Raw genomic sequence first — 19,834 nt, forward strand, 5'->3', positions numbered from 1 at the left:
CATACTCATGGCTCAGAGAGAGATAAGAAGAAAAGACAGCGAGGTTACACAAGGGCGCGCCCACCGGTTGGCTACACTGCTCGTCTGGAAAAGTGAAGGGGAAAGAAAGATAAGCAAGAAGGAGAGTCATTGCACCCACACCTTCAGGTGGATGTTCGATCAGGTATATAGTCACAAGCTGTCGTGTAGTCTTCACAAAGCTTAGCGCTGTGATGGCCTTGCGCATAATAGGCCCCTGCGGCCATGGTACCAAGATTTTTGCTTCCGAGATCAGTCTATCGTCTAAGCGGCTACGACTAGTATACAGAGTATACCGTTGGGAGTCGTAGGTTGGAGAGTGAACCAGAAGGTTTAACTATAGCTTAAACACTTCACGAGAATGGTGGCTCGCTAAAATGGAGACTACCGAGAAACCAGACATATAGGCAAACTAACTCCAAGGTCACTCAGCGACCAACTCGCCGTAATCAAACTCAGGCACGCTCGCCTGAACTCTCGAGTTCATTCATATGCACGCATGCTCACCTAAATTCACAGGAACACTCATTCCTTCCAACTCACTGAATCATCGACATAGTATACACATGGACTCAATATCAACTCAATAGTATACACATGGACTCAACAGAACTCGCCAGGACTCACAATCATAAGTTAATGGATGGAGTACTTACTCGTCGCAGCGTCCGCTCTCTGTTTAACGGCATTACAATCACCGGGTAGCTTTGGCCATTTGGCGGTGAAAGAAAGTCTTTTGGGCGTTTTTACTTTCATCTGTTACGACACAGCCTTATGTTATCGAAAAGAAAACAACTCCTTAATGTACCTAATTAAATGAAAGTATATGATTACTTTGGAAGTAATAACGCATTTCTAGGGCGTTGCTAGTGGCGAAAAAGCCAATTGAATTTTTAACAAAATTTATTTAGTAACTTTTTGCCGGTAACTTGCACAACGAAAAGGGTGTGTTCGAAGGCGTTACGTGCTAAGAACTGGAGAGAACTTCGTCGACGAAATATATGCTAGCAACCCTAAACACGCGATAGCGTGCATACGTTGTAGCAATTTTCGAAGAAATGTATCTTACATTTTTATAGCGCCTAAAGCTGCGAAGTTCGTGCGAGGTTAATGCATATAAGTCATCTTGAACGAGTTTGCTTTTGCAAGGTGTCTATTTCAGGTCTGGCAAGCATCGTCCAACTTAAACGCATTCTGTTTCGATCTCGGTAGTGGAGGTGTGTATTTGTTGGGCTAGAGACACTGCGATGCAACCCAATCTCATTACATGACGTACGGTGGGAAGAACAATGTACTCTCTGTATTGACGAACACTCAGTGGCAGAAAATGAGTGCCAGGGAACTAGGCCACAGAAAAGCCTAAACAACTTACGTGCAGGGAGCGCACTCAGTGGTAAGCGGCGTAGAACTTTTTCCATAATCCACCCTTCGCACAAATGGGCCTGCAGGATTTTCTGCAGAACCTTGCACATTGCAGTTGTCAAACTGATTGATGAGTTTTTTGTTCAGACGCAGTATGTCCTCATTACGGCTTAAGGGTTCCACCAAGACTCGTTCATGAGTGGACGGTCAAACTCGTTCGAGGTCATGCCGTCTCAGGCTCGCATGTTGTTCATAGTTTGAAATATAGTTGGAATCACATGTAAGTCACACTTACTTCAACTCACTCAAACTGACACGAGCCATGTCTGATTCATTGCAAGGTGCACCCGGACTCAGACGAATGAAGGGCGTTGCTGCTTGTTGAATCTAAAAGAACTGATGCCTGCAAAAGTTGTTATAAATTTATGTGTACAACAAAGGGCCAACAAACAAGGAACCAATTGAAGCAGACAGTAGAAAGTGGCCATATTTGTTTTTCTACATCCTTTGTTTGTCGTCGCTTTTCCATGAAGATCAGTATGTCTGAGTGAGCAGGCTCCGTAGTGAGATCGCCGACTTATTCCGAATGTGCCTTTCGCACAAACCTTTCCAGCGTGTTCGTTTGAAAAGGTTGTGGAATGGCGTTCGCACATCCAGACCTATATTTTACTAAAGCGACTTTTATAGCTGGGTGTGTTGCTTTGCTACGTTGAACTGTATAATCAATTTCGTACTTTCTGTGACATCTGTTGCCAGTATACTTTTTCTGAGAGGTTTACACAGAGTTCAGAGCAACGTATTTCGCAGTTGCGTGAAGAGGGCTTGACGCTAAGATTAAACGTGTGAGGTACTGGCTGTCATGAGAAGATAAAGTGTTTTATAGGGTGTTTGTTAAAAGAGCTTTAAATTTTTTCAGCTTGTTTCCTTTAGTATTTAGTATATTTAGTATATTGAGTATACGTATTACTGAGCGCCTATTTGCCCCGCTGGAAGACAAACCAGCACACAGCACTCAAGATGCACTTTTTCCGCACTTCATTTTCCCCTTTCTCTCGTCTGGGAAATTAACTGTTCTTCTCGGTCAACCACAGTCGCTGAACGCTTAGCAAAATACCGCGCACGACGTCGCATCGTCCCGCCGGGTTCCACCTCCTTGCGTTGCACGTTTGCCCCCGCATACGAGGCAACGACTTCGCAAGCTGGAAACTTGATGTTGAAGTCATTCCCATGGAAGTCCTCGATGTTGGCCCCTTCGATCAACTAGTTAACTATTCGTGATGGCCCGTTTTTCAGGGTGAGGCTCCGATAGAGTGGTATTTACGGCTGTGGTTGTTTCCACTAAGGACGGCGGCTGTGATCGCCTCGACGTGAACGCCTTTGTTGGCGTGTGACTGTCTAACTGGGTGTAACTTCGGTTGGCCGGAAATGAGGTGCGTCTTAATGGTTGTTCGTACGCCCGTGTAACTAGGGTATATGTCGGGTCCAGTTTCGTCCAAGCGGGCGCTCGTCTCGCCCGTCAAATTTGGTTACACGGAGTTAGTAGCCAGCTCCTTGGTCCTGAGAAAACGACGATACTGTCACGTGGTAGTGACGGTGAAGGAAGCAGAAAAAACTGTGAATGGCGAAACTAACTTTTATTGGGCGAACATGTGCCTTCAAAAGTTCCACTCAAAGCACAACAATAGCGGCGAACACAGTCGGCGATCGTCGAAAATCTGATCAGCGGGTCAAGGGCGTCAGCTTTTAAACATCAGTCATCGAAGGTTCCAGAGTAATCGTTGGACCAGCGTGTCTTCCGGAAAGTTCGATAACATTCGCGTCGCCCGATGAAATCCGATTACACAAGGCTCGGTGACAAGACACAGCGGATAGAACCATCGATAACTTTTGAGAAACTTCCGATACATGCAGGCGCGTCCTGCGCTGTGCGATAACAGTTGTTAGGCGGGGAAACGCGGTCACCTGATAAACAAGTACACGTGTCAATACTCTCGTGAAGCGCCTTTCATGGCTGCATGCTTGCCGGTGAAGCATCAATCGTAGGGAAGGAATGCTGGGTAAACAATGCTAAACGTCAATCATGACAGCGCGGGATAGGGACTTAGTGGCAGTTTTAATACGTGTCTACCATGAAAAGGCTGATTAATTTTAACATTATGTAATTATTTCCTCTGTAAAAAAAATAAGAAAAAAAAACGATCTTGGTTTAGTGGTTACAGCATTTGGCTGCTGTGCTCGAAGGGAGATGTTCAATTCCGCCATTGGACAGGCATTTCTTTCTTTTACAAAGATTGAAGTGTTGCGAAAGTGGATATACCCACCTACCTGCCTCTTCCGCAAAGTGCTGGAATGAGGTAAACAATGCTTCGCAATAAAAAAAAACGCATTTCGAATACTATTTTAAAGTTTTGTTTGGAGCGAGATAACAAAATGGACCACTTGCTAAGCTGGGCAATGAAACCTTGTGAGAAGCTGTCTGTGTCATCGTATTTACATGTTACGTGTTTGTGTGTTTTCATGTATTTTATATTTTTTATCGAAATTGTGGATGGCATGCCGGGCTGTCAGCCAGGCAAACATCGACAAATTTTCGTTGATAATAGCACCTGTCTCATCTCATCGCTATGCAGAGCTGGATATGACCCGAGGTGAAATATTTGTGACTCATTTCGCTTGAGCAGGTGTGGTCGCTCAGGCGGCATGCGAGTAACGGAGAAGAAAACAAAAAAGATAACTTTAAGTAAACGTTTTGCTAGGTATTCTAAGAACTAAATCGATATCGCTACACGGCACGAACCGACACTTCTAAGTTCGAATAACACAACGAAACATGGGCATACAACAAGAGGTTTGTGAAATCTGGCATGTAGCGACTTAAAATAAGTACTGTTTCTCCACTATTAAGCTTTTTCCGCCAATTGAATGAATATAGTTTTCAACAGATTCTTTATAAGTATGAACTGGTTTCTCTTGCTTTTTAGTATCCTTCGCAGAAAGTTTTTTGCAGTGCGGCCATGTACTAAGTCAGCTTTACATAAGGGTAGCGTTTCAAGCGAATATATGAATGTAAATAATTTATAAGGGTGGCGCTCTGTGGCCTACGGCTGCGTTAGTGGGGCTTCGTTTTTCACACTTCTTGCAGTGCTTCAAATTCCACTGACGGTCTCTTGTGTTGTCCTTGGCATCGCTGGAACTACGTACACTGCTCTCGTAAGTCAACATTCCAGATGTCTGCGCCCGATATTCAGATCGTGATTTTAGCATGCAAAACCCCAGAATTTAATTTACCTCATCGGAATACATGTGGCGCTGCACCGCATCGCCTTCAACGCGCACAAAATGCGGTCTGTCCGCGAGACTTGTAGCAGGGATGAATTGAAGCGCAGTCCCTTCTGTGAGGCCCGTGGTGTAATAAAAAAAAATTTATGCAGATGCAACGCTAATTTCGAAACTTGTGTGAAGTGAAAGCTTTCGTGATGCGCATAAATGAATGCTATAGAAGTGCTTACATTCTCAGCAACGCGCTCTGCAGCATAGGGACTACGTGCCCGCCCGGCATAATTAGCTAGACTCGAAAAGCCCACGACGTGATCCACGCGACCGCGGATAAACACTGCATCCGGCACCAACGCAGTCCTCTATTCCACTATCTCCTGTATAGAACGACTTTACTGGGCAAGAAGCCGACAGAGCAGACGCGTCAAGCCACGACAAAGACGGCCTAGGAAGATCTGTTTTAATATATGTTAATATATATGCCAATATATTTTTACTATAATATATGCGCTTGAAACATATATTTCTTGCAATGAGGATATCTTGGTACTGTTTGATTTTTCATTGAGTAATTCCGTAGGGAACAGAGCCGACAACCAGCACATCTATAGGAGTAATATAGATAGAGCTAAAGATATTTCGTATATGAGTGCTGTCCTGTGTCTGAGCTATTCCGCAAGACAGCAGCATAAAGCAGCAGCCACGGCGGGCAACGTGTGGGAGAGTTGGCCTATAAAGCTTCGATTCAAAACAAATGAGGTGCGAAAACCAGTGCCTTTCGCAGCGGCCAAAATCATTACAGCGCCATCTGTGATGCAGCGATGGCGGAAGGAAAAAGACTAGGAGGGAGCATGACGTCAGGTAGCTAGCCTGGACAAGGTGACCACCTTTGACACCGCTCCTCCATACCTTGGGGGCCTATATGCACGTTGGCTCTGGGGAACATAGGCCCTCCGTGGTTGTCGGACCTCTGAATGCATCGTTGGTTTTGCAGTAGTATTTAGTGACGTCCTCCGGCCCCGAATGGCACAAACCATCGCTTTGTTCTCCCCGATACTCTCCGCGCGCTCGGCGACTAGAAATTGCCGCTTGCCTATCATTTGAGCAGCCATACTTGCCATGAGCTTTTGCTTTACATTTTTATATGTCTAGGCTTCGAGGCTGTCCCATGGCTCTCCCTCCTAGTCTTTCTTTTTTTCCATGAATGTAGCGGTGCAAAGTCACAGGCGCGGCTGTGATACGGGCAATGAGAGTGCGTATCTTAAATACTGTCAGCAACTAATACATGCTACGAAAGAACACATTAGACAGAAGAGCAGGAGTTTTGGCCATTTGATGACGCCTACTTCAGTACGGTAAAGCGCGATAGACACGACAAAGTAAGGTGAGACAGACGGAACGAGTGCTACTGACAGCTGTGAACATTTATTCGTTCACAGTTGTGCGGTATTTGTTCCGTCTGTCGCATTTTACCGCCCTCAAATATGCTTTCGGCGGTGCAAGATGTGTTTTGCCTGTCGGTGCATCTGCCTTCAAGGGCCCCTCACTAGGTCTGGCCATCTTGAGCTGACAGGCGCAGTGCATATAATGCGCGCTACGATCGTGTTTGTTAAGTTTGACATCTCTGCGCACCACGAAAAGAACTTAAATTTGAAACCTTGCTCCTCACTTCCGCCGCGCTCCCACCCGAAAAGTGGACGTATATCACACAAGTGCGCCTGCGTACATGGCAGTGCTGTGACGTCACTCATAGTGGCACGTCACTTTAATAATTATTCAAGGCAACATCTGTTATTTGTGTAACATGTTGCTTGAATAGACGAATTAAAGCTTATAGAAATAATAAAACACACAAACCAAATGCCTGCATGTTCTTGTTTTACTTTGCACCGCAGCAAGAGAGATTTACTTCCGTTTTGTGGGCTTTTACCCGCGTCTTGCAGTCGCGTGTGTGTAGACGCCAAAACAGTGTCATTTGCTACCGTGTTCCAGCGCGCGATCATGCTCTCTGACCCGTTTGCATCTGCCTCAGTGTTCGCGTAGCACTGACTTATACCGCTTGTCAGGTGTTCTCGTGCACAGCGCGCAATGTCGTCCCCTGGGCGAAACGAGACACATGCAACAGCTCGCGCAAGAGACCGCCAGCGGAAGTGCCCCGCGCACCAAAAAAGCTAGAAAAAGTGGCTGTGGCTTAGCCTAGGTTAAGCCCAGGATGCGAAGCATACTAGCTTTTATTTTAGTTGTTGAACCACTGTTTAGCCTGGTGAACTGCTGTTGCTTGGCTATATTTGGTTCGGCTAGACGAAGAAACAACTCATGCGTTACTCTGCTTCGCCTTCAAGAGTGGAACGCGGCAGCGTTCCCGTCGACCCGCCAAGGGGTGTAAGACAATGGGCTACGGCGCAGCGACTACGCGCCCCGCATTGGACGCGGTGAGCGTCGAGCAACGTAGCGTTCGGCGCGGCAACGAAATGTGCGCCTGAGCCTTAGAAGCAGCTCGTTTCTAAGGCAACACCGCATTCACTAGAGGCGCTTTTGTACCGCTTTGAAGCATCGTACTCGTGGCTCAGTGGTAGCGTCTCCGTCTCACACTCCGGAGACCCTGGTTCGATTCCCACCCAGCCCATCTTGCAAGAGTTGAACCAAAGCCACCTAGAAACAAGCGCAGCTGCTTATATACCGCCGCGAGCGACGGCGCGAGTTGGAGCCCCGTTTCTCCTCTGTCGTGACGTCACGGTGTCACGTGGTCAGCCTTGAAGGCGACGCCGCGAGCGACGGCGCGAGTTGGAGCCCCGTTTCTCCTCTGTCGTGACGTCACGGTGTCACGTGGTATGGCATGGGCTCACTAAAGGTCATTGAAGGCGACACCGCCGCGCCTGAGGAGCTGGGTTGAGCTCTAGTAATATGCTTCGCATAAAAAAAAAAACGCCAAGGCAGAGCCCGTGACGTATGCGGAACGCGATCATCCAGCTCCGGTATGGGAGAAAGCAGGGAAGGAATTTCGCTTGCGGAGGTTAGGCGTAGGCAAGTGGAAAGAGCGTTGTGTTGGTGGTGACGTTCGCATCCTCAAATCATGGGTTAGCGGCACTGGAATATTTGTATCTCGGCTATTAATGAACCAAATCGAAAAATTCTTGCGGTGGATCGCTCCCTAGAGGGCACGTAACAACTTCCAGTGTAGAAGTGAAATTTTCTGGGGCCTGGTGAGGGGCCCTTAAAGCAGTTTTTAGAAACAATGAGGACGTGGTTTTCCATGCTATACCATGAGCTTGTTCAAAATGGGCAAGAAGTGGTTTGTCCCGGCTATGAAATCTAGATGTACCCCTGTAGGAAGCGTGTACCCTTGCTCCGAGTTTCCCGGAAATTAGATTATCCAAAGAAGTTGTTGCGTGTTATACCGATAAAGGAACAGACATTGCAGCTTAACGACAATGTGTGTGCTAATAGTTTTGGGAACGAAAAGAAATATACATCCTATGACGCACGAGTAAAAGTGCGGTATTCTGTTTTATGCTAGAACCAATCCCCTGCTTTTGCTACGTATATTATGATGCAATGTTCATTTCCACAGTGGCCATCAACAGAAATAGAAATATCAAAATGGTGTTCGACATAGGTGCATACGAATAATATAAAGGAAAAGGCAAAATAATACTAAATGCCGGTGACATACCAATAAAGAAGGAGCACATATTGCCATGAAAATATAGTTCTACATCAACATAACCATGTTCAGAAAAAGCAGATATAAGAAATTAACAAAAACTATGCCTGGTAATACTGAGCAATGAAGATATACAATAATAAACACTCAAAACTCAAAAGAAAGTGATTGATTTCGCATCACTTTGCAAGCAAGGCTCATTCAACCGAGAAAGTGATTGCCTGATGCTTCGTTTTCCGTGTATTGTAGGATTTTTTACTTTCTGCTAGGCTATTTAGGTACCTAGGTAGAAGGTTATTTAGTGTGTGTAATCCCTGTGTGGTGCCAATGTTTCTTATGTACAGTTAATATGCATTTATCGTGTCGTAGTTAAAATTCCGTTAAGTAGTTAAGTAGTTAAGTCAGATTTTGTGAGCTATTGAACAAACCGTAAATTTTATAGCACATTTATTCCTAACAATGCGACATAGGCAACGAGCATGTATTTAGGGCAGTTCAAGTATGTTCTGCTTTAAAAGATCCTTGCGTGCAGTGTGTGTGTGAGTTATTCGACAATATAAAAAATGTAATAAATATAATTTAATACCGTTGTGGCGTTGCACCCTATATGAGGTCGCAGTATATAGATTAAGAGCGAGCAAAACAATGTACGGTACATGAGCAACATTGCACAAAGACGAAAGAGCTAGATAACGATGCACATAAAGAAGACAAATGAATAGTGCTTCTAAACAACTAATCGCCTTATATGACCATCTAAAGTTATCTAGTAGATAAATATTATGGTCCCTATTTTAAACGTTGGGGCTATGTCAATGAATTTTGGCTGAATCTATTTTCTCAATGTTCACATGTTTGTTTTGAGACCTGTGAACTACAACGTTTGTCTTTGTGCTAATAAAATGGAACGCAGTAACTGACGTCCACAGTATTAGTGATTCTAATAGACAGTTTGCTAGGTCAATCAGTGGAACAATGTTATCTATCAAGAATATGCTACACTCGTCATCACACATAAATTACCATCATAGACAGGGAGCATGGACCATATTAGTTACTTGAATCTAGGAAACACGGGGTCTAAATACGGCTTTGTAGTACACCATGACGAGCAGTTTTCATTGCAAACTTGAAGTCCTTTGTAGTTGCCACTTTGCCATGTGTGCTGTAGGCAAGTAATGAGTGATCCAACATAGCCACGATAACTATAACGTTAAAGTTTGCGAATTATTACAAACGCTAACTAAAGCAAAACATCTTAGTAAACATGGGTGGCAATTCGGGGTTGTTATTCTGTCATTCAGATATACCAAATAGCGCTAAAAAGACAAGGAAAGATATCAGGACTACAACACGCCGCGCTAATTTCCAACACTTTATTTTGAGAAAGATGTTTTTATGTGGATCTCTTGCACATGCAAACTCGGGCGTGACATAAGGTCATGCGCCAGTCTCATTCATATAGTCATATGCGTGCGTCATCTTTGATATACGTATTTGCCAATTTGAAAGGAGTGTGTTTCCGCTCAAAGAAATGTTATTCTGATACCGGAGTACTCCATGACCATGCTGCCGTCACATGCGTCATAGTTTCAGTTGAAGTTTGTGCTGGAAAGAAAGAGTTTTGATATACCCGAGTGAGTTCATTGATGCAACTAATGCCTATGTAATGGTTCATTTATCATCCCAGAATGTACTTACTTATATGGAGGAATGATTTTTGAAACGCGCGTATATATTTTTTTCGTCGTAAGATTGTATCAGGGGTGCTATGCAGGATGCGTCGAGTTTCTCGTTCACCCGAGTTTTACCCGAGTTTGCTCGACGGCAATCAGTGAACGGAGATAGCGCGGAACGCGCTAAAGCTACAGGCAAAAAAATATGTAGACAATAAGCCGCGTATGACAACATGAGCGCACCCTGCACGGCACGCTGCTTGCGCGTTTCAAGCGCAGAAGGCTGCACAACGAAACGCGCCAGCGCCTTGTATGGTTATCAACGGATTATCGCAACTTACCAATACCGTTACTGTCCCGCTGTCTGTCTGCACACTTGCCGTGAGCCGCTTGCCACGCCTTTCCCGGGCGCGTCAAAGGCGTGCCTCCTTTTCGGGCACTATCTTTCTATCCTCCATCGAATGCGAACAGGATACACGCAGCGCGCACATGCACCTGCATTTTCGCTCAAACGAATACGTTAAAATACAACAAATAAAATTACAAACACTTTTACTTCTTTAAGTATATGCTTTTCATTTTGAACGCTTGAAATTTCTTATGACAAACGGAGATCGAGCGAATTATTAAATTTTGCACTTCTTGCCGCGAGTGGCGACAGTGAGGCGAAAGCTTAGAAGTGGATACATTCAAGAGCATGTCGTTGAAGAGGGCCGCACGCACGTGGGAGTTCATACGGTGAGAAGTCGCCTAGGGGCACTGCAGTGCTATTCTCAATAAAGTCACGCATGACCCATGGAGGGTCATGATCACTCTTTCTCTATTAGGGGAATAGAAACGCAGCGCCGCGGTACGGCTGTTCATTGCAGGCGTTTCACTAGGCTATTAAGGCCCCCGCTTTATCTACGAAAAACGACACATTAGTCATAGATACGGGAGCAACAGCTGTCGCTGCAAAATGGCGGTACGTTATTTTAGGGTCCGTAGTTACGCAGTTCAGTGAAAATGTACCAGTTTATCCTTGTGTGCGAAGCCTGTGTGATACATTGCGAAGAAGTGCGTGCTTCCCAGCGACACAATTCATCCCTTGTCATCGCTTGCGCAGTGAAGGTGCCTCTTAGCGCATGTACGCTTATTTGAGTGTGTTGTTAGGTGCTTGCGGATTACCTTTGCTGGAGCCAGCAGCGATCGCAGATGGATATCGTAACGACACCGCACCAATCGCATTTTGGCAGGTGAGGGTTCTTGTGTTCTGTTATGAAATGAGACTTCGAATGGAGAAAGGTGTTGGAACTGTCGAGTGCGCACTGCTTGTGATGAAGAAATGCTATTGCACTGGGTCTAGAAGAGCGAACGATTCTCTGACGCTGATCGTGTTTACGACGCTGTGGCTCCGATACATCACCGATTACAGAGCAGCCATCTCAAACGACTGCTGCGATACGCACTCCTCAGTATCGTCGTCCCCCTCGGCGCATCGACGCCTTGCAAGCAGCTACAGTGATGTGCCGATAATTATTTTCTGTGCGCTACGTCGCCACAATGCAGGCAATGAAACCATGCTGTGGGGCCATCTAAGCCCGAGAATATGTATGCATAAGCCAGCGACAGTCAACGCTTTGTTTTTGATAGTGATGCTCAGTACATCACCGATGCCAGTGCGTTGTACGTGTTTTATGTCGGCGGTCAAAGATTGTTGATGCCTCTCACCTCGACACCGCGTCGCTGTTGCCGAAAGATAAGTTGGGCGTGGCCCAACTGTGGTGGGTGCGCGAGCAAGAGTTACATGCCTCGTGCGGGGCGTGACCTCTGGTTATGATTGACAGGCGAACTCGTGCTGAACTCGTACATCGCGAAACCCCCTCCGAGTTCAACTCGGAAACATGGCGGCGGCAGCAGCAGCCTGTGTCATTGCATCCAGCGGCAGCAAGCGTCAGTATGACCATCTGGACCCGTTCACCTACATGACCGACGTGGAGTTTCAGCGTCATTTTCGGCTGTCGAAGACATCAGTGCGCTGACTCTGTGACGAACTAGGCGAAGACTCTCGTCTGCAGAGACAGCGTGACGGGCTTCATTCGCTCACCGTTGAAGAGCAAGTCATCTGTGCGCTCCGTTTCTACGGGACTGGGAGTTTTCAGGGAAGCGTCGGCGCCCAGTGTTACACTGGACGTCATCAAACTACTGTTAGCCGCTGCGTGAGAGATGTGTCTGACGCGCTTATCGATGCGGCAGTGCGTAAGCGGTGGCTAGCTTTCCCGAAGGCTGCGGCTGAGCGGGCATATATAAAAGAATGCTTCCTACTTCGCTGGAACATTACAAACGTAGTCGGGTGTGTCGACGGAAAGTACGTAGGAATTAAGGCGCCTTCAATGGCAGCGTTACTGTTATTAGCATTGAAGCAATGTCTAGACACGCCATATTGCCAAATTTGTTACTTCTGTGTAGTCGACTTAAATTTTGTGTTACCGACATCTCGCATGCGGCTTATGATACTGACTTTTTCACTGGCTGCTGACTTTTTGTCGATTGTTCTACTTGTCTGTCAGGGTGCCTTCCAAATGGCTCACTTTCTTTGGAAAGAGGTTAATTAAGTATAAATGGATAAATGGATATCACAAATTGTGTGAAGTAACCTATAAATGCTAATCTCATAAAGAACTTGGGGTACTTCATTGGTGAAGTTACTTAGTATGCATAATGCTGAATTTCGGTCATGCGTCATCTATCGGCCGCACTATGAAACAGTGAGGCATTGCACATTTTGTTGCAGCGCGAGATGCGGATGTTGCGCCAAGCCGGTTGTGCCTATGCATTTATGGCGAAATGAAAATGCATTGAGAATCTTAGTGTACTGGCTTGCATGAAGAAAATACTTAAGAGTATTTGCTGTGTTCACTGTTGGTGCATGTGCCAGTGGTTCAGTGTATTTTCTTTCTTTTTTTTGGGGGGGGGGGTGAGGCAGCGTTATTCTGTATGGACAAATCGTATATTTTCGTCTCATACTGGGGCTCTAATTCTTCAGCAGTGGAACAATGTAGATCCAATGCTCTGCAGAACTCGGTGTGCGTGAAGATGTCGTCAACCACCAAGGCAAAATTACATATCGGGAGAAATGTGGTGCAGATGCCAATGAAAAGTGGGTCTTTAACCCGCCATGATAAAAATAAAGATTGCAGAGCGAATAGACCTTTTGTACAGCTTTAGAGCAATGATTACAAAAGCTGTGACATGCTCAAACGTGTAAAAGCTTGCCGCAATGCCAAAGTAGGATGAGCGATATGCAGCGTATTTTGGCATTGAACATGTCTTGTAAATGCTATTTTTTATTGTAAGCCTCGCTGTCGCGCTTTTCCCTCCGGCACTCCCTTTACTGAAACGCGGCACTGTCTTTCTATTGGTGTCATGGTGATGATCGTAACGACAGCAGTAAGGCTGATTAATGCTTGCCCCTTTGATTCCTGCGAGTTTTATGGTACAGAATATGGCACGTGCGTACACCTGTGCAGCAAAATTTTACGCTTGTGGTGATATGTTCGAGAGCTAATTCGTGTTGGGAAATTTCAAAGATGTGCGCCATTGTGGCTTAATAACTAGAGCATTGGTGAGGTTGAAGACTGGTTCTATTGGTATAACAGCAGAACGCTCTGCTGTGTGTGTTACTCTTCTTTGTGTGCCGTCAAATTGTTGCGCGATCCAACTTCAAATAGAGCATTGGGCTTCTTTGGTGCAGGACCGAGGAAGTGTGAGCTACTCGACAATATGCCAGTGCCTTGCCACACAATTATGGAAGTCTGAAAGTTTGCAAACAAAGCTTTGCTTTCAAATCCACCTGCTCATGTAATACAAGCACTGATTGAAAGAACAATTATACAAAAATAATGGTGAAATCAATGGCCTGTGAAAAGCGTAATTTGTATATTGACACTGTTGACATAATAGGTGCCATACCGGCCTCAAAATTGTACTGGACAGAGCAGTTTGTTTCCTTTGTGAAACACAAGCTTTCATTACGTGCTGTGCAGATAACCAAGCTCAGTTTGTTTTGACATGGTAGATAACATTCACCGTAATCTGTTTTTGATTCTAAAGAAGTGCCAAACAGCACCTCTTTTTCAAGGACGTCATGGGAATATTTGACGAGACCTTTTTACAGCCCCTCATAATAGAAGTGTGGCCAGCCAGATTTGCTTGGATGCCTTTATAGATTTCTGTTTCTGATCATTGTGTGCTATCAGGTTGCTAAAGTCTGCAACTGGTGCAAGGCATTACGTGATTCTATAGTCGGATACAACTTTAGGAGGCCGCGGAATCTGCACTCTAAAGGCAGGTGAACACAAGCCTGCACCAATGGGCACGCACTCTAGGCTGACGTCGTGCCGCCGGAAGCACTAATAACCGCTTGTTGGAGAGGGGCTATTTCTTTAGACGTGGAGGCAATCGGCTGCTGCGCTTTGGTCATCTAGGCGGGGCCTGTCCTGTCTTCTGAAGTTCTATCCGACTGTAGAGGATGCCGCTTTTTATACTATACAAAAGGACAAAGTGTACAATTATTTGGCCTATGAAACGGATACATCGCATGTGACCTATGCAAGGCCATAAGCTGTGTGAAAATTAGTACATGCAAATATATTACATTGTTAATGAATATGTGGTATCGAACATGCACGTAATGGCACGTTTGAATCGGGGAGTGTTGCAGTCATATGCACAGTCTATAGGCGATAGCATTATTAGGCTCCTGCTGTTTCCTGTCATTTTATTGTGAATTACACACACCGTTCATCTTGTGGCTAATCATGACGCACTGTATTCTTGCACATAGAAAGAACAAACAGCACAATGACGTGTATGCTGCATCGGTGTATTTTTCATTTACATGGTCCAAGAGTGGCACAGGTTGTCTTACGTTATTGTCTCTTTTGAAGAGACAGCAAGGGCCCTATAACGTAAAGCTATTTCAATAGGTTTCTATTCCAATCTCCTGACGTCAAATTTGCGTAACCACCGACGCAAGCACCGGGCGGTCACCCGCAGGGTTGTCTGAACACGCCAATAAAACGCTGTCCTCGTTCATAGGAGGTCACTTTTTTTTTGCTTGAGAAACGAATAACATTGCCTACACTGAGCGGCTTGTCGTATCTAATTGGCTGACAAGGGGCGAGGAAAACGCTCAAGCGGAGAGGGATTCGATGGGGCAGAGCCAGTGCACTGAAAATCGATAACCGGATGAAGAGGGTGGTGCCGGCGTCTGCGATTGGTCTGCTTTCCCTTACTTAGCTTGCGGTGGCTGGTCGAAAATCGCGGCGGCATGCAACGGCAGCTTAAGAATGACGCTAAAACTGATCTTCAGCAAAGAAGAGATAGCAGAATGAAGTGGTAAACGTGCCGAAAGTGCTCGAAAACGTTACACGGCCACGCAAGACTTTTTATTATGCGCAAATACACCCATGCTCTCCAGCAGGTGCGAATAGCCAGTGCCGGAGCGATCGGCGGCAGCCATCTTTCTTTCCTTTCGGAACGGGGCAGCCTGCGGCTATTCAGAAGAAAATTCAGTTTTGTTCGGCATATTAATGCATCTTTAATGCGTACACGTCACTTTGACGCGGTGAGTTTTCGCGGTTTTGTGACGTCGCGTGACAGGCAGGTGAAGTGGGTGCTGCCCGAAATCTTTTGACCAATAGCCGGGGGCTAATGGCGAAAAGGCGTCGAATCAGAAATAACAGTTTTTCTTTTTTTGTCAAATCATGCATAATCAGTGTGTACGCATCATATCAGATGGGGAGGTATCGCGGTTTTCGTGACGTCGCGTGACAGACAGGTGAAGTGGGGGTGGTCGAAAAAAGTTTTTGACCAATCGTGGAGGGCTGATAGCAGAATCGGAATAGAGAACTTTGGAATAGTTTTACGTGATAACGCCCCAAGTGCATGTTACAAGTGTCCTAAATGCGCAGAACAATATTTACCGCAATAATTTTCTTCATTTTCTTGAATAATACACAAAATAATAAACTGAAAGCTCCTTTATAAGGTGTCTTCTGGGGGCTCGACTGGAGAGCAGTGAGGGCACCGATACTATTGTTGCAGAGCAGCCCTCTGGACCTCTGTCACACTCTCAAGAGCACGTGCCTGGTGCTCGCCTTCTGCCACCAGGCGGTTGAATGCCTCCTGCAGCAGAATGTTCTGCTGCAAAAAAAGTGGATTATTGGAATGAATCAACCGCATATAAACCATTATTTACAAAGAAAAGTGCTCGTTGCACTATTGATACTAAGTGCCCTTTACTGTGGAAGCCTTTAGTGTAGTATGCATAATAAAAGAATGTTTTAGCACAACGTTGCTTTATTTTTCATAACTGGGGTTGTCTTTTTCAGAGCCAGTTGTCATGTTGGTTAGTGTGCCAGCAGCTGAGGTGTCTCCGCACCTTCACCAGTCTCTACTGTCAGCACCACAAACCTATTTTTGTTCTCTGCAAAACAACTGCCTCTACCTACAATCCCGTCTTATGCGAGCTGATTGCATCCTATGCCTACAAACATCATATTTTTGTCCCATTACACAATTTTCTACCATCCTCGGTTGCAGTCCTCTCTCCTTGACATCCATTCTGTCACGCTTATGTACTCACCTGTTACGAATTGGCAGCAAGTGATTGAAGACGTGCATGGCCTGCCTGCCGATTCCATTTTTTTCTTAATCTCAACTAGCATATCAGTTGCCACGGTTTACTACGGTATCTCTACTATGGTATCTCCAACAATTTTTGTTACTTCGCTTTCTGCACAGTCTTCGACTTCTCCAATTTCTTTGTTAACCTCCAGGTTTATGTTCCATGTTGCATAACCGGTAGAATGCAATGGTTTTAAACTTTTTTCAATGGTATCGGAAACGTGGCGATCACGATTCGGTAATGCCTTCCATGTGCTGTTCAACCCATGAAATTTTTGTATAAGTTTCCTGCTTTATATCAGCACCTGCTATTGATATTTCACCTGGATAAAGATACTCTTCCATAGATTCTGCGGGCTTAATGTCACTCATGAATTTCTGTTATCTCACCAAGTTAGTGAAGGTTATCTTCATCTTTCCCATATTTTCGCGGGCCCACGCGCATGTAAAAGCACGAACTCATTGGTTCTTAAAACCTTTGTTAAAGGTGGCCTAATCCGTGCACTATTATTATGCTAAATGTGAAACAGTCGAAATATATTTGTCTGAAGTTTGTCGATGTGTCTTTCACTGTGTTGGTAGCGAGATCCATTGTCGGAACCACGTCCTTGTCGCATCGTAGCTATATAGGCTGTCTTCCTTCTGCACACACCATGTAATATTCATGACGCTCGCAGTGACGCAGAGTGGAGGAACTCAGCGCACTTGCAGAAGCAGCGCTGGACAAGTTGTTTCTTCAGCATTGCGCCGTGAACATTAGGTGCGCGTTGCGATCTGTGCACGGGGTGCACGGAAAGATTGCTCACGGAGGAACAGAACTATCCAAAAAATAGTGGTCATCGTCGAGCCTGATCACTACGTCGCGCACTGCAAGCTCGATGTACGAGTTTGTTTACACTGGGCCTCTTCGATGTTTAGCTGCCATGCTCGCCCGGTGAATGGAGGTGATGACTCCACCACAGCATTCCCTCGTGGTATAATGCAAAGCGTACTAAATTACAAATTAGTCTAATACACATTCACTGTACATCTTGTAAGATTTAAAATGCTTCTAAACCACGTTAAAGTAACTAATAATGTTGTACTAAATGCATTTGTTTTATAACTTGCTTGTGCGTGTAATTCACTCGGTGGAACGACAAACAAGTGAAAGAAGGCACGACCATGCACCGACGGTATGATCATGCGAGCCCCAGTTTGTCGACCGCCCAGAAGGCAACGCCCAAGCAAGGACAGCCACCCACAGTGAATCTAAATAAACCAATCAAACTGGAGGCTTGTCGAAAGATAAACTGTGTCTAGGTGCCATTTGTGCTTTCATCTTGGGGTGTCGCTAGAGCTCGTGTAGATCCCCAGTTTCGCCAAACTGCATAGCACCCCAGGTGCGCTTTTTACAAAGTCCCTAAAGACTCGCATGTTACTAATATGCGCGCTTCACCAGAACAGTTTATGAAGCTAAACATTGCATTATTTGGGCTATCGTTCTGTGCCGATCTCTGCCAGTTCAAAGGCAGTGTCTTGCTAAAGGAAGCTTGGTGACTAGAAGTCTGTTGACTAGCTTGAAGAGTGCACGTGACTTTTTCGTTCACTTCATCAGGGAGGCCTCCGGAGCGTCGTATGGGCTGACTGCGTGCAAGCAGTGATCATGACCGGATCGCCACTGGTAATCATCGGGAAGATTCTTTACGATTCTGCCACCAGCGTCGAGCCACCGCGGTCCCTGAATGATCTGAATATCACCGCATATTTTCTTCGGTAAGCGGCTGCACTTCCTTAGTCTACACTTGTTTGCAGTATCGCCAATGTGAACCTGTACATGAACGCATTGTTGTCAGGACGTTTACCTGCAGTACCGTTGTACTCTTTCGTGTCGATGCGCGCACCATTTGATGTTTGTACTCGCCATATTTTGGTACATACTTTGGATATTTAGTGGGGCAGTCCTGTTGCTCTGAACGCTCCAGGTCATAGGCGCCGACTACGGGGGTGCGGGGTGCGGAGGGAGCTCCGGGGCCCCAGCCTCCTCCGGAGTGTTCGGGGGGGGGAGCCTCCCCCCCCCCCCTCTGGCGACGCCGAAGCCTAACCTCACCCCCTACCTAACGTGCGATTGCCAGAGTTATGTCACCCACATCATTTGAAGCCTCTTGTGACTTGCTTCCACCTTTCCACTTAAAATTTTATTGTGGGTAACAGCTTACTGCATCATTGTTGGCGCAGATGTACGCGGATTTTAATTCATACTTTGGTTTATTTCTGCAAATCGGGACTTATACAGCAGGACAAGCGCATTAAAAGTACCAGTGGCGGCTGCCTCATTCGTATTTGCTCACTTCAACATTGTTTTAAATTTCCACTGTAAACCAATGCACATACATACTATATTTAAATATACTTGTATACACATCACAAAGTTAATTATATTTTTATTAGAAGGAGGTAGCCTGCTAACAATTATTTTTAAAGGCAAGGGTAGTTTAAGCCTACAGAATGAATATGTTGCTGTATGTCCACCTCGCTTCAAAATGCTTTGCGTGTTTTATGACCGTGAAAAAAGAACCTGTAGACTTTATTAACCCCCTTCGGCACTCTTATCAACGGCGTGTGAAATGCAGTAAATGATATGTGTCTCAGCATCGCTTCTCTTTCCAGTAAGCAAACCTAACGGCTCATTAAAGACATTTCTAGTAATTTACAACATTTATTCGTGATGGAAGCATCGTCACTTGCATGCAGAGGTCATAAATATATAGATGATGTCCAAGTAAATATGCACCAAGATTATTAAAAAAAAGGCAATGCGTAGCTGCCTTTTTTTTTAGTATCTGCCAGTAATTTTTTCGTTACTGAGGGCAATTGTGTCAAAATGTCAAGCAGTATTTGCAATCACTGCCAAGGGACATCTAACTGCGGTATCTTCAGCGACGTACTAATGGCGTACTTATTTTTTTTCTCTGTTAAATAACACTGGAAAATATGGCGAATATCACGTGACTGCGCTCCCACCCGCATCATAAAGCAGCGCCCACGAACAGGCTCCTTCTGAGTTAGCCGGTACGAAATGAAGCAAATAAAGAAAAAAAATCCTCGCCCAAGCACTCCGTACAGATGGTTAACTAGCGAAGCTGAAACGTGCGGCCCCGGTGTTTATCACTCGGTTAGTCCCGACGGT

The 19,834-nt window shown here is 45.4% G+C and overlaps 1 protein-coding gene across 1 annotated transcript in view; it reads left to right on the forward strand.

Moving 5' to 3' along the window:
* Positions 1-4,525: 4,525 nt before the first annotated feature.
* The window catches only part of LOC142566657 (sodium-coupled monocarboxylate transporter 2-like), a 52,564-nt gene continuing 37,255 nt past the window's right edge, over positions 4,526-19,834 (forward strand). Inside the window, exons 1-2 of the mRNA XM_075677489.1 lie at positions 4,526-4,590; positions 18,263-18,420. Of these exons, the coding sequence (XP_075533604.1) occupies positions 18,311-18,420 (110 nt within the window). The 5' untranslated portion in view covers positions 4,526-4,590; positions 18,263-18,310. The remainder of the gene's footprint in view (positions 4,591-18,262; positions 18,421-19,834) is intronic.

Source organism: Dermacentor variabilis, unplaced genomic scaffold, assembly GCF_050947875.1.
Source record: "Dermacentor variabilis isolate Ectoservices unplaced genomic scaffold, ASM5094787v1 scaffold_13, whole genome shotgun sequence".
In the NCBI taxonomy this organism is placed as follows: Eukaryota; Metazoa; Arthropoda; class Arachnida; order Ixodida; family Ixodidae; genus Dermacentor; species Dermacentor variabilis.